Here is a 14266-nt window from a genome sequence, read left to right on the forward strand (position 1 = left end):
GGGGGTGAAGGCTGCCGTGGGGGCTGTGCCTGACTTTGCTCACTCCAGCCCAGAAGGGACAAGATAGAGGGCCGTCTTCATACTCAATGATTTGACAGAAATATCCACTTTGGGGCCTCCTGGCAAGGGTGTCTTCGCTCCTTCCTGGGTAGGTGACAGCGAGCAGGGAGGAAGCCTCTGGGCAGCAGGCCAGGAGGCCGTGGTCTGATTCATCCACAAGCCCCGCGTCAGTACCTCCCCTGTTCCCAGATCCCTAACTCTGCAAAGCAGGCCCAACCCCAGCCTCAGACCCACAGAGATGCCCCACAGGCAGACGGTCAGGAGAGCTCTCAGGGGATGTCAGAGCCTCCTCCGCAAAGGAGGGGAGAGCCCCTTCTTCCCCCAAGGACACAGTGCTACAAGAATGGGTTTGTGGTTGGAGGTTTGGAGGCAAATGCTGAGGATCCAGTCTGGAAAGAAAGCAGAAGGTTAACAGGTTAGGCGGGGAGATTGCTGGAGGCCACAGAACATAACTGTGCTTGAGGCTCAGAGAGCAATGGAGATGGGGGGGAGATGAGAAGGGAGGGGGGCACAGTAAGGACCTGAGAGCTGGGTGTGGCGATGCACACCTGAAAACCCAGCACTCAGAAGGCAGAGGCAGGAGGATCATGAGTTCTAGGCTAGCCTGAGCTACAAAGTGTGACTCGGTCTCAAACGAGGGGGGCGGTGTTGGCTCTAGGAGTAAAAGCGTTTGCTGTACAAGCATGGCGGCCTGAGCAGGAGTTTCCAGCACCCAAGAAGAAAGCTGGTGTGCCTGCAACCTCAGTGCTATGGGGACGGCAACAGGAGGCTTGCTGGCCACCGGTCGGGCTGTCCGGGTCCAGAAAAGGAGGTGGCAGGCGATGGAGGACCCCTCAAGTCTTCCTCTGGCCTCTGTGAGTACAATGGCAGACACACATGCCCCACGGATGGCATCTCAGCTACACCCCATGTCACAGCCTTCTGCAGAGCCGTATCTCCGATGCCACAGTGTGGTGCTCACCATGAAAGGATTAGTGGAGATCCCAGTCGCCTGGTTCAGAGGCCTCTGCCCCAGTTTGGAGGTTCCCAAGTCACCAAAGGAAGAGCCTGGAAGGCAAGGATAATAATTTGGCTGAGTGTGTCTGTCACCTTCCTGGAGGGGAGCCACTTGCTACATTTCTAGTGGACACCCAGGGGGGGACCCTTCCAGAATTCTCGGAAGAAAAGTAGGGAGCCATCAGGGGACACAGGCAGGTCTGTGGCTCATCTGCTCCCCCTACTGGTCAGAAGAGTCTCTGTGTGTACAGTTCAGGCGACACCCCACCTGCCCCGGCAATAAGTTTGTCTTCCTAAGATTCAAGTAACTATGAACTGAAAAAATATCTTTAAAAATACTTTGGCCAGGCTGTGGTGGTTCATGTCTCTAATCCCAAACACTCAGGAAGCAGAGGCAGGCGATCTTTTAGTTCAAGGGCAGCCTGGTCTACAGAGTGAGTTCCAGGATAGTCAGGGCTGTGTAGAGTAGAGACCCTGCCTCAAAACAAACAAACAAACAAACAAACAAACACATACATACTTTAAAAATTTTTTAAATTTGTATTTATGTGTGTGCGCATGCATGTGAGGGTGTTCGTGCATGTATGGGTGTGCATACTGGTTAAGAGCACACATTGCTCTTTGAGAGACCCCAAGTTGGGTTCCCAGCACCCACATTGGATAGTTCACAGATTGTAACTTGCTCCAGGGCATCCGGTGCCTTTTCTGGCCTTTGGGAATACCCACACATACTCACACAGACACACACATACATAAAAATAGAAACTTCAATTTAAAAAGTACACCTCTGGACAATGGTGGCGCATGTGCCTTTAATCCCAGCACTCGGGAGGCAGAGGCAGGTGGATCTCTGTGAGTTCCAGGCCAGCCAGGACTGCTACAGAGGGAGAAATCCTGTTTCAAACAAAAGCAAAACCAACCACACAAACGTAAAGATAAAAATTACGTCTAACATGCATTGGACCCCCCCCCCAATTTCTTGTCATGTCTTTAATACAGTTTAACTGCTATTTACATAGCATTGCTGCATTAGATGATAAACAGCCAAGTGTAGCAGCACACTCAGCAACCCTAGCACCTGGCAGGCTGAGGTGGGATGATCATGATTTAGTGCTAGCCTGGGTTAAATACTGCAAACCTCTCTCAGGTAAAACCTAAGTCAGAGCTACAGAGAGAAACCCTGTCTCGAAAACAAAACCACAACAAACAATAAAGCAAAGGCTGGAGGGATGGCTCTACAGTTAAGAACACAAAAAAACTGGACAGTGGTGGAGCACACCTTTAATCCCAGCACTCAGGGAGGCAGAGGGAGGCGGATCTCTGTGAGTCTGAGGCCAGCCTGGTCTACAGCGTGAGTTCCAAGACAGCCAGAGAAATACAGTGAAACCTTGTTTCGAAAATAAATAAATAAATAAATAAATAAATAAATCCCCAAACAAAACAACAAAAAGTACAAGAACACAGGCCCACTCTCCTAGAGGACCAGGGTTCAAATCCCAGTAGGACCATGAAGGCTGAACCCATTCGCAGTTCCAGTGCAGGGGATCTGATGCCCTCTGCTGGCCTCTTCGGGTACGGCAGGCACACGCTACACAGACACACAGGAAAAACAAAGTAAAATAATACAAAATAAAATTCCTCTTAAAAGAATATATATATGGAGAGGTGTGTGTGTGTGTGTGAGCGCGCGCGCGCGCGCGCGGGAGCACACATGTAGACTCCTCCCTTCTTTTCTGTACTGGGAATGAAGCCTAGCTTCCTCGCTCATGCTAGGCAAGAGCTCTACCAGTGAGCTACACCCCTGCCCTCTTCAGTCCTCGAGATGGAGTCTAAGTGTCCAATCAGGCCTTGAACTTGCCTTAGCCTCTTGGGAAGCTGGGTGTGCACACCAAGTGTGCAGGGGTTCTGTGGAAATGATACACCATTTACATCAAGAGCACCTGCGGGGTCCTGTGTGCCTGGAGTCCTGGACAGACCACACACATGCTCAGGGGCTGTGCTGCCTGACGCCCGCTGGGAACCACAGAAAGGGGCTTCACAAGTGGGCCTCTTACCGTTCTGCTGCTCAGTCAGTGCAGCCTGTGTGGGGAACATCGGGGCAGGAAAGGGGCTGGAGAACGCCCCGGTGGGTGGCACTGGCTGAAGGAGACCAGGCCCAACACCGCTCATCCCGAAGCTAGGCCCTGTGGGGTGAGATGGGACACTCAGGTGACCTTCAGGCAGGTGAGATGACAACAGCCCCTTCTGTGGGGAATGGGGTCACTTGTTTGAATACACAAAGCGATTCAGTTGCCCAGCTGAATTTCCTGAAGTGGGCGTGGTACCCACCTCACGGGGCCACTGTGACAGCTAATGGATGTGGCACCCAGTATAAATGTGACTCAGCTTTCCCTAGGTGGTTTCCTGTCTTCCTGGCCCCATCAAGCTAAGGGGGTCAGAGGAGTCAGAAGGACGCTGTAGAGGCTGTGGAGGGTAGGTGGGAAGACACCACAAGGACAGGGAATAAGCATCTCTGATTTCACTGTGGCTCTAGGGGCACTGATGGGAGACAGGGTGGATCCCTCGGGGATCCGGGCAGGGGCTGAAAACAAGCATCACGACATGGTCACCAATTGGAACCGACTGGGGAAAAGGCGTGCCTTTCTTCCCCTTTCCTCCCTCTTCTCCACCCACCCTTTCCTTCTTTTATTTCTTTTTTGAGACAGAGTCTCACTACGTAGACCAGGGTGGCCTGTACCATACCACGCACCCCAGCCTGTCCTTGAACTTGTGATCCTTTTCCTTAGGCAGTATTGGAACTATGGGGCTGGGAGGGGGCACCACCATGTTGACCTGTGTGAGTTTTCTGGGGAATTCTGTTATCATGGATGCTTCTGCTTTCAGATCACTAGATGGCTTGGACCTACAGATGGGTCTAGCCTGGGCTAGTGGACAGATGGGGTGCGTGGGGGGAGTGGGCGACTGACTACTCCTTGGGGAGCAAGAACCACAGGGTTAGAGGACTCTGCTCTCTGAAATGGTGGAAGCTCTGGACTTACCTGAGGCCAGGCCATTGGGCTGGAATGGGTTGGTAGAAGGCAGTTGGGGTTGGGCAGGGGTGGCGAAGGGGTTGGTGAAGGCTGCAGACCGCAGAGAGGTTGGAGAAAAAAAGATGGTCTGAGTTCTCTCAATCTTGGGGGTGCTTCTCCCACCCCCCTTCCAGGTCTCCACGGGTAGGACTCACCTCCAAAGGTGAGCGCTGCATTGCCACTAACACCTGGCACGGACGACTGTAATGCAGGGACCTGGCTGGGTATCCCGAAAACACTGTGGCACAGGGAGAGAGGTGGGAATGGGCACTGTCCAGGAAAAACAGAGCAAGGGGGCCCGAGGAGGCAAGCCCACTGTGTTACCCCAGATCAGGCCGGGAAGCCAAGGGGAAGACAAGCAGGCCATAAGACGCTATCAGCCCGGGACAACGCCACCAACCTTCACGTCTGGACCCACCTGCCAGGGAGACCTCCAGCTGCCACCCTGGGTCCCAGGAGGCCACCCACATCTGCGAGGCTGCTGGGCTGGGTGCCAGCCGCAAGAGGAGCAGCACCAAATGCAGACATCTGGCTGCTCCCTGGATGACGAGATAAAACAAGGAAGCCGGGGTGAGACCGGAGGCAAGGGGCAGAGGAGGAGATGGAGGTGAGGGGTGACCGTGGAGGGTGGAGAGATGACGGGTAAGGCACCCCCTGGACTCGCTAAGCCAGCCCAGTTTTCCCATGACCACCCAGCGTGGGAGACTTCATCTCCTGAAGTGCTGGGTAAGGCCCAGAGGCCCAGGTCTTTTGAGCTCCCCAGCGTGGTAAACCGCCACCCTCATCTTGGCTGTCTTCCTTCATGTCGTGTAGTTGGACCTGTATGTCCTAAGTGGATGCCTTTCTCTTCAGCAATACTTCAGCATTCCTCCTGTCCTTTCTCTCTTTTGAGATGGTCTCAATATGTAGCCCAGGCTGGCCTTGAATTCTCCTCTTTCCCCTCGTCTCAACCTCACAAGTGTTGGGGTTACAAGTATGCCTGGAATACACAGGGCTAGGGAGCGGATCTAGGACTTTTGTGTATATAGGATAAACACTCCAACAACCAAGCTACAGTCCTAGCTCCTAATTGGTTTTTACTTTTTAAAGATTTATTTATTTATTATGTATACAGTATTCTGCCTGCATGTACACCTGCAGGCCAGAAGAGGACATTAAATCTCTATAGATGGCTGTGAGCCACCATGTGGTTGCTGGGAATTTGAACTCAGGACCTCTGGAAGAACAGTCAGTGTTCTGAACCTCTGAGCCATCTCTCCAGCTCCGTCCCCCCACCCCCCCGACAGCTCCTAATTCAGTTTAAAAATTAATTAGGAAAGTGGGCACTGCCTCAGAACTCAGGAGGCAGAGGCAGATGAATTTCTGAGTTTGAGGCCAGCCTGGTCCACAGAGAGTTTCAGGACATCCAGGGCTACACAAAGAAACCTTGTCTCAAAAAACCAAACCAACCAACCAAACAATAACAAAAGAATTAGTTTATTAACTGTACCAAGAATCATATCTAGAATCCTGTGTATGCTAGCTAAGTGCCCTACCACAGGGTTATGTCCCAAATCTTTGATTTTTTTTTCAGACAGGGTCTCACTATGTAGACCTTGAACTGGCAGTAATCCCTCAGCTTCCTGAGTGTCGGGAGATAACCATGCTCAGTGTCTCCCCTGCTGTCCCCACCCCAGGGGTGCTGGGTAGAGAGCCCAGGACCTTACCCATGCTAGGCAAGTCCTCTGCCACCGAGCCACATTCCAGTTCAGTTCTGGCTTCTTTCAAATGTTCCAACACTGTAATTTGAATTTCTATGTCCTGCATCCTCCAAAGGCTGTATTTATCTTTTTTTTTTAAACACTTATTTGTGTGTGGGTGCAAGTGCTTTTTACAGAGGTTCTGGAGATCGAACTCGGGTCATCAGGCTTGCTCTACAAGCGCCTTTACCCACTGAGTCAGCTCGACAGCCCCCGTTCAGGCTTCCAACCACAGGACGGGAGGCAGGTAGACCTGGGTCGTGCTTTTCCCCTGCCTGCCTGACTCAGAGCACTGGGGTTTCTGAGCTAATGCAGCTACTCCAGGAATGAGTCAACTCTTGGGTACTGCCTGGGTCTCTGAGTCCCAGCTGCGTCCCCTGAGTGAGTTTTCTGCCCTAGGGGGCTCACAGTCTGGGAAGTGTTTCCCTCTGGACACTAGAGGGCAGGGCTGGGCTTAAAAACTCAGCTCACCCACGGAGTCATCTCCAGCTCCAAAGCAGCAGTTTAGTATTGATTTCTTAATTCTCTGGCATAGAGGGGCGCACAGGGAGGACTCGCAGTAGCTGGGTTCTTTCCTTCCATCATTCATGTGGGTTCTAGGGATCAAACGCAGGTCATCGGGCTTGGCTACAAATGAGTTCTCTCGCTGGCCTCAAGGAGCTGCATGTTTAGCAACCTCCCCTTTCCACATTCCTCTGACCTACACAAATAAAACCCAGCCTATCAGCCTACCGGCCCACCTGTCAAAAGCTCTCACCAAGTCCAACAGATCCCTTGTCTCTTGTGTTGCTGGGGATGGAGCCCAGGACCGCTCATGTGCTAGGCGAGCTACACCCTCCATCGAGCGAGCTCCATCTACCCGAGCTACACCCTCCATCGAGCGAGCTCCATCTACCTGAGCTACACCCTCCATCGAGTGGCTCCACTCATTTTAGCCAAGTGTATAGAGTAAGCATCTTCCTGCCCATAGTGGCAGGATGGGGGTGAGGGTGCGCACTGTCTGCAGTTAGAGACTCTAGGACCAATGTCTTGGGAAGGCTGGGAGTCTCGGGACTTACAGTACTATCTAGAATGCAATCAGCTGTGCGACAGGCAGGCATCTCCCCAACCCTTGCCTTTCTCTGTGTCTCTTTTAGGCAGGGTCTCACATATTCCAGGATGGCCGCAAACCCACTATGTAGCCGAGGACCTCAAACTTCCAAGTGTCCGGATGACAGGCCTGGCCTGCCACACCTGATTTGTGTGGTGATAAGGACCAAACCTAGAGTCTTGGACAAGCCAGGCAAGCACCATACCAACCTAACTATAAGTAAATGTAAGATAAAATTGAAAGCTTTTAAAGACTGTTTTTTTAAAAAAAAATTTACTTGTATGAGTGTTTTCCTTGCACGCATATGTACACACACACACACACACACACACACACACACACACACACATCATATTCCTGGTGCAAAGAGGCCAGAAGGGGGTACTAAATCCCCTGGAAGTCAAGTTAGAGATGTCTGGAGCCACCAATGTGGGGGCTGCAAATAAAACCTGGGTCCTTTGGAAGAGCAACCAGTGCTCTTAACTGCTGAGTCGTCTTTCAAGCCCAATATATGTAACTCTTATTTGTAGGAATTTAAGGAAATTGTGTTTCCTAGTCCAACCATGAAAGGATCGTGTTTGAAAAATCTCCATTCTGGGGCTGGAGACATGGCTCGGTGGTTCAGAGCACTTCCTGCTATTGGAGAGGAACCAGGTTGGGTTCCCAGCACCCATGTGGCAGCTCACAGCCACCTAACTCCAGGTCCAGATGCTTCAATGCCCTCTTCCGGTCTCCATACGTGGGGCATACTCATATATGTAGGCCTAAAACACTCATGCACGCAAATAAAAATAAAATAAATCCTTAAAAGTGGGGGAGAGGGGTTGGAGAGATGGCTCAGCGGTTAAGAGCACTGGCTGCTCTTCCAGAGGACCTGGGTTCAATTCCTAGCACCCACAGGACAGCTCACAACTATCTTGAAACTTCAGTTCTAGGGTATCTGGCACCCTCATACAGACATATATGCAGGCAAAACATAATGTGCAAATAATAATAATAATAATAATAACTTATTAAAAGAAGGGAAAATATATTCTGGGAGGTGATTCTGTCAGTTGATAACAAAACCTTGCTTCTATTAGAGAGAAAACATGCTAAATAGTTCCTCAGGTCACCCTCAGCTGGCTCCCTTCTGCACTGAACCCATTTTCCCATGAGGGGAGACTGCATGGCTTATTAAATTCTCATTGTGTTGGGCCAGGCGATGGTGGCACATGCCTTTACTCCTAGCACTCAGGAAGTAGAGGCAGGCAGATCTCTGAGTTTCAGGCCAGCCTGGTCTACAGAGTGAGTTCCAGGACACCCAGGGCTACAAAGAAAACCCTGTCTTGGCAAACATACAAACAAAAGAAAAAGAAAATTAAAAATTCTCATTATGTCTAGTAGTCTGTGCTCGGTCAGTCTCAAGGTTGAACTGCCAGTTACTTTCAGTACACACTTATGGGAACCTTTGTACAGATTTTAAGGTAACTTTCTTTCTCCGTTATGTGATTATTAGCGTGTGTCCGGGAGAGCACGATGCCAGGTGAAGCTCTGAGGACAACGTTCCTCAGCTGATTCTTTTCTTCCACCTATGAGTTTCTGGGACTGGACTGTGAGGTCAGGATTGGCAGTGTGCACCTTTAACAGACAATCTCGTCAGTCTGGATTTTCACGTTTATCAGTATAAAATGGTGAAGGCATGAGGACTGAAAGTTCAAGACCAGTGAGGGGCTGGGGTGTGGCTCAGTGGTAGAGCCCCTGCCTAGAATCTCCAGTGAGGGGCTGGGGTGTGGCTCAGTGGTAGAGCCCCTGCCTAGAATCCCCCAGTGAGGGGCTGGGGTGTGGCTCAGAGGACCTTGAGTAGGCTTAGGGCTGCAAAGGACTCACCAAAGCTGTAACTTCCGGTTAGCATCCGACTGGCTGCTAATGAGGGTGGAGAAGGGAGAGGGAGGGCAGAGGAGGGAAAAGAGCGTGAGTCATTGGCTTGTCCCTAGACAGCTGGTCTCTACGGCCCTCAGCTGCCAACTCCTGGTGTCCAGAACAGCCGAAGGAAGAGAGGCAGCTTAAGGCTGTGAAGACGGATATATGGGGGCTTTGGAAAGAACTGGAGGCTTGAAAGGGACCCCAAAGTCTCCTGTGATTCCTAAAAAATACAACATTCCGTTTTAAAGACCTTTGATGTTGGAAGGGGTATGTGTGGATGCCTGGGGATTGCCTCCAACTTGACCTAGCCACTTGACCCTTTGGGGCAGGATATTACAGACAATAAGAACAGGATGTATACATTGTAATAGGACTCAGGCTTCCAGGATTCCCAGAAACTTTCCGACTGGGTCGGAGGAGCAGTGAGATGGCTTAGCGGGTAACACATTTGTTATATGACCTGAAGACCTGAGTTCAGTCCCGGGAGCACTCATGAAAGTTGTCACCTGACCTCTACATGAGTGCCACGGCACACACGGACCTGCCTGAGTGTGTGCACACACAAACAAATATACAAAATCAATTTTTTTTTTTTTTTTGGTTTTTGGTTTTTCAAGACAGGGTTTCTCTCTGTTGCTTTGGAGCCTGCTCTGGTACTCGGTTTATAGACCAGACTGGCCTCGAACTCACAGACATCCGCCTGCCTCTGTTGGGATTAAAGGAGTGTACCACCACCACCTGGCAAAATAAAATATTTTTAAAAACAAAAAAAGAAAACTGTCTTGGGGTAGAATCTGTGCTGATACCGATTTTATGTGAAAAATAGGACCACAGCGCCCTCTGTCTGTGACAGGGCAGCCCCAGGCTCTGCCCTTCAAAGAGAAGCAGTTTTTTAAGCCTCCTTTACGACCAGTGGGGATGTGAAGGAGGGAAGGAAGCAGGGGTGATGCATGAAAGCGGATGCTGATGCTACCGGAAGAGAGGCAGGAAAGGGGTAAGGAGTTTACCTGCAGGGGCTGGCTGAGCCTGGAACGGAGTCTGGACCGATGCGGGGAGGCTCCCGAAGGCCGAAGCGCCGGGGCTGCTGCTGAAGGCATCGAAGTTGGCGAAGCCCCCATGGGAAGGAGTCTGGCCTATGGGCGGAGGGAACACAAAGGCTGCATGCAGGAAATATATACACAGCCAGATGTGTTGATGTCTTAGTCAGACACCGTGACCCGCAACTCTCAGAGGAAAACATTTCACTGAGGTGGCAGCTTACAGTTCAGAGGTGCGGTCCATTATCAGCATGGTGCTGAGCATGGTGGCACGCTGGAAGACCTGGCACTGGCTACATTTGGATCAGAAAATGGACTGTCTCGCTGGGAGTAGCTTTAGCATAGCAGACCTCAAAGCCCGCCCACAGAGTGATACACTTCCTCTGACGAAGCCACACCCACCTCACCAAAGCCACACCTCCTAATAGTGCCAGTCCCTTGGGCCATTTTCTTTCAAACCACCACAGCTGACTAGTTTGCCAACTTGAAACAAGTTAAAGTCATTTAGCAAGAAGACCCTCAAATTGAGAAGACGCCTCCACCATACATGGTGGTGCACGCTCTAAATTCCAGCATTTGGGAGGCAGAGGCAGGGGGTCTTTGTGAGTTCTGGGCTATCCTGGTCAATATAGTGAGTTCTAGGACAGCCAAGGCTCTATAGCGACTCCCCACTCCACCACCAAAAGCAAATGAGAAAGTGCCTCCATCAGACTGACCTATAAGCAAGTCTGTGGGGACATTTTCTTGATTAATATGGGAGGACCTAGCCCAATGAAGGCAGTGCCAGCCTGGGCAGGCGGTCCCAGGTTATATAAGAAAGCAGGCTGACCAGTCTACACAGCATGTTCCAGGCCAGCCAGAGCTATACATGCGGCCCTGCCTTAAAATTTTAAAACGAAATGAAAACAGAAAGCAGGCTGAACAAGCCATAAGGAACAAGCCTGCAAGCAGATTTCTCCCGAGTTTCTGCTTCAGTTCCTGCCTTGAGTTCCTGCTAGGACTTCTTCCAAGGGACTGTGAACCAGGATAAGTCAGCCCGAGCAACCCTTTCCTCCCTCAACTGGTTTGGTCAGTGTTTATCACAGCAATAGAAACCTAATGAAGATACCAAGCACGGTGGCTCACACCTGTGACCCCAGCACTCAGGAGACTGGAGTGGGAAAATTGTGAGTTCGAGACCAGCCTGAGTTACATAGCATGACCCTGTCTCCAAACAGACACAGAATGTCTGTCTGTCTGTTTCCCTCTCTGCTAGAGGGTAGCTCAGGCCTCAGAACCCATGTGATATGTTTATAACCCCAGCACTGGAGACTCACTGGGTAGCCAGGTTAGCACACGTGGCAAGTTCCAGGCCAGTGAGAAACTGATTTTTGTTTGCTTTATTTTAATTAAAAAGGCCGGTGCTAAAGAGATGGCTCAATGGTGAAGAGCACTTGCTCTTGCAGAGGACTGGGGATGGCTGGCCAGCACTCACACGGTGACTCACAGCCGTCTGTAGCTCCAGTCCCAGAGACTATAAAGTCCTCTTCTGATCTCTGTGGACTCCAGGCACGCATGAGGTACACAGACACGTGAAACAGTCACACAGAGTTTAAAAAATAATACAAAGGAAAAAAAAAAGATGGCTGGTAGCGGAGGAACAACAGGCAAGGTAGATCTCTGGCTACCAAGTGCACACACGTGAAAATGCACACACACACAAACATGGGGAAAATTATTCAGCTTTTTATTTTCCGGCTTCAGCCTCCCGGGTATCAGGATTACAGGCAGGTACCACTATACCTGGCTCCCTTCTTCCCACCGTAGCAGGGATAAAGTCATGAAATGGGTCCTTTGACTGTTTAAAGAGGTACTTGGGACCCCTCCCCCCCCCACTCATATGTTTTATGGCTAAACTTCCAAATAGAGCCCATGCTGTCTCTCCACCCCTGTTCTTCCAGACCCACAGAAGGGTCAGGCCCCAGTGGATTGAATATCTTCGTAGTAATACATATGGTGAAGACAGGTTCTCAGCACAGGTGACACTTACCTCCAAAGGCTGGGAAGGCGGCAAAGGCTGGAGCCACCTGGGGAGCGGCAAAGGGGTCCCCGCCGATATCGGCCAGCAGGTCAGTGCTGGCTTTCTTGGTGGACGACTGGGAAGGAGGTTGGGAGCTTCTGGCCTGGGCTGTACGAGCCTGGGACTGGTTGGCAGACTTGGGGAAGAATTGTTGTGACAGTCAGAATCCCACCGTGACCTGGTCCCCTCCAGAGCTTCCCAGGCTGCCCCAGGTCAAGCAGAGAGAAGGCAGGGTAAGGTGGTGGCATGGGCTGAGGGTTCCCATGCAGAAATCACCTAAGTGCCCCTTCCCTTACCACCTTTTCTTTCCTTCCTTTTAATTTTTTGTTTTTTTGAGACAGGGTTTCTCTGTTTCAGCTCTGGCTGTACTGGAACTTCCTCTGTACACCAGGCTGTTCTTGAACTCAGAGATTCACTGGCCTCTGCCTCCCAAGTGCTGGGATTAAAGGCATGTGCTGCCACTGCCTGGATCTCTTTCTTTTAATTTTATATGTATGGGTGCTTTGTCTGCATTTATATAAGTATACCAAGTGTGTATCTGGTGCCTGTGGGAGCCGAAAGAGTGTGTCAGGTTCCTCAGACCTCTAAGTACCTCTTGTAACTCAGCTGATCCTCTCAGAATATCGCCCCCCCCCCCCCAGGGCTGGAGAGATGGCTCAGAGGTTAAGAGCATTGCCTGCTCTTCCAAAGGTCCTGAGTTCAATTCCCAGCAACCACATGGTGGCTCACAACCATCTGTAATGGGGTCTGGTGCCCTCTTCTGGCGTGCAGGCAGAATATTGTATACATAATAAATAACACACAGACAGAATATTGTATACATAATAAATAAATAAATAAATAAATAAATAAATAAATATTTAAAAAAAAAAAAAAGAATATCGGCCCCCAAAACCAGGTATTTGAGAGCCCATAAAGGTAGCCCTAAAGCGCGCGGCAATGGGCTGTTCAGTGTCCAGGGGCTCTCAATTCCAGGTCTTTGCCAGATAAGGAAGCACTGTCCTAGCTCCTCAGAAGGGAGGGTTAGGACTGAGGTCATTCAATACCACTTCCTGCTGGGGTCCCCGGATACCAGACACCAATTAGAGGTGGTAGCAGGGCTGAGAGCCAGCTTCCAGTTCCTGGAAGCTGGTTTACTAAAAAGTTCTTGATGGTTTACTAAACCCAGAGGATCTGACTTTGGAAAGCAATGCCCAGTTCCACATAATCTAAACCAAACCTCAGTGGGAACGGGAGGATCAGGTCAGAGGCTTACCTGGCTCGAGGAGGAAGCAGCATCAGAGAGAGATGGCACAGGTTCTCCCAGAAGTGTCCGCACGGGCTTCCCTTCCTGTACAGAGCCCTGGACAGGTGTAGAGACACTGCCTTTGCCGTAAGAGGGTCCTTTGACTTGCTCCGGGGGGACGTACCTATGAGAAAGAACAGTTATCCTAATGAAAGAGTGAAAATCTTGGATCGTGCTCAGCTGAGGTGATTGAGGAAACACAAGTTACAAGGTCAAAGTTTTTATTGTTGCTTCACCTAAAGTATGAATAAAAAGTATTTAGTGACCTAACAATGTTCTCTTGAGTATGTCTCTTCTGTGAGCTGGGCTTTGTGCATGCAAGGTAAGTGCTCTACTATTGAGCCGCACCCCAGCCCCTCACTGGGGGATTCTAGGCAGGGGCTCCACCCCTGATTCACACACCAGCTCCTCACTGGGGGATTCTAAGATAAATTTTCTACCATTGAGCCACACCCCCAGGTTGCTTGGACATGAGCTACCATACTCAGCTGTCCCCGGGTATCTTAATGCATCTTTCTTTATGTTAAAGTTTTTAAAAATTATTATTATTATTATTATTATGTGTGTGAGTACGCATGTGTCACAGGTGCTAGTACAAGTGTACAGGCATGTGTGCCACTGAAGGTCACAGGACAACTTGCAGGAATCTGTTCTCTCCTTCCACCATGTGGGTCCCAAGGACTGAACTCAGGTAGGTTATTAGGTGCCTTGCCCTGCTAAGCTATCTTGCCATCAGTGTTTTGGCTTTTTGAGACATGGTGTCACAATGTACCCATAAATTACTCAACCGATCTTCCTGCCTCAATCCCAGAGAGCTGGGATTCCAGGTGTATACTACCGTGTCCAGAATTTGATAAATATTTCCTTCAGGAATGTCCAGTTTAAAACATTTTTTGGTTTTGTTTTTTCAAGACAAGTCTTTAATATGTAACCTTGGCTGTCCCAGAACTCACTCCGTAGACCAGGCTAGCCTCAGATCCGCCTGCCTCTGCCTCCCGAGTGCTGGGATTAAAGGCGTGCACCACCA

General features: G+C 50.3%; 1 protein-coding gene across 3 annotated transcripts in view; it reads right to left on the minus strand.

The window, feature by feature from the left end:
• Window positions 1-136: 136 nt before the first annotated feature.
• Window positions 137-14266, minus strand: part of Agfg2 (ArfGAP with FG repeats 2) — a 35219-nt gene continuing 21089 nt past the window's right edge. The window contains exons 4-13 of one of the 3 annotated variants that reach the window (XM_038345686.1): window positions 13210-13363; window positions 11925-12090; window positions 9866-9991; window positions 8823-8855; window positions 4543-4663; window positions 4280-4362; window positions 4095-4175; window positions 3111-3239; window positions 1022-1107; window positions 137-449 (exon numbers count right to left, since the gene is read on the minus strand). In XM_038345686.1, the coding sequence (XP_038201614.1) occupies window positions 396-449; window positions 1022-1107; window positions 3111-3239; window positions 4095-4175; window positions 4280-4362; window positions 4543-4663; window positions 8823-8855; window positions 9866-9991; window positions 11925-12090; window positions 13210-13363 (1033 nt within the window). In that variant the 3' untranslated portion in view covers window positions 137-395. Of the gene's footprint in view, window positions 450-1021; window positions 1108-3110; window positions 3240-4094; window positions 4176-4279; window positions 4363-4542; window positions 4664-8822; window positions 8859-9865; window positions 9992-11924; window positions 12091-13209; window positions 13364-14266 lie in introns of all 3 variants that reach the window. The other 2 variants (XM_038345685.1, XM_038345688.1) reach the window with 2 other exon arrangements.

Source organism: Arvicola amphibius, chromosome 10 (assembly GCF_903992535.2).
Source record: "Arvicola amphibius chromosome 10, mArvAmp1.2, whole genome shotgun sequence".
Classification (NCBI taxonomy): domain Eukaryota; kingdom Metazoa; phylum Chordata; class Mammalia; order Rodentia; family Cricetidae; genus Arvicola; species Arvicola amphibius.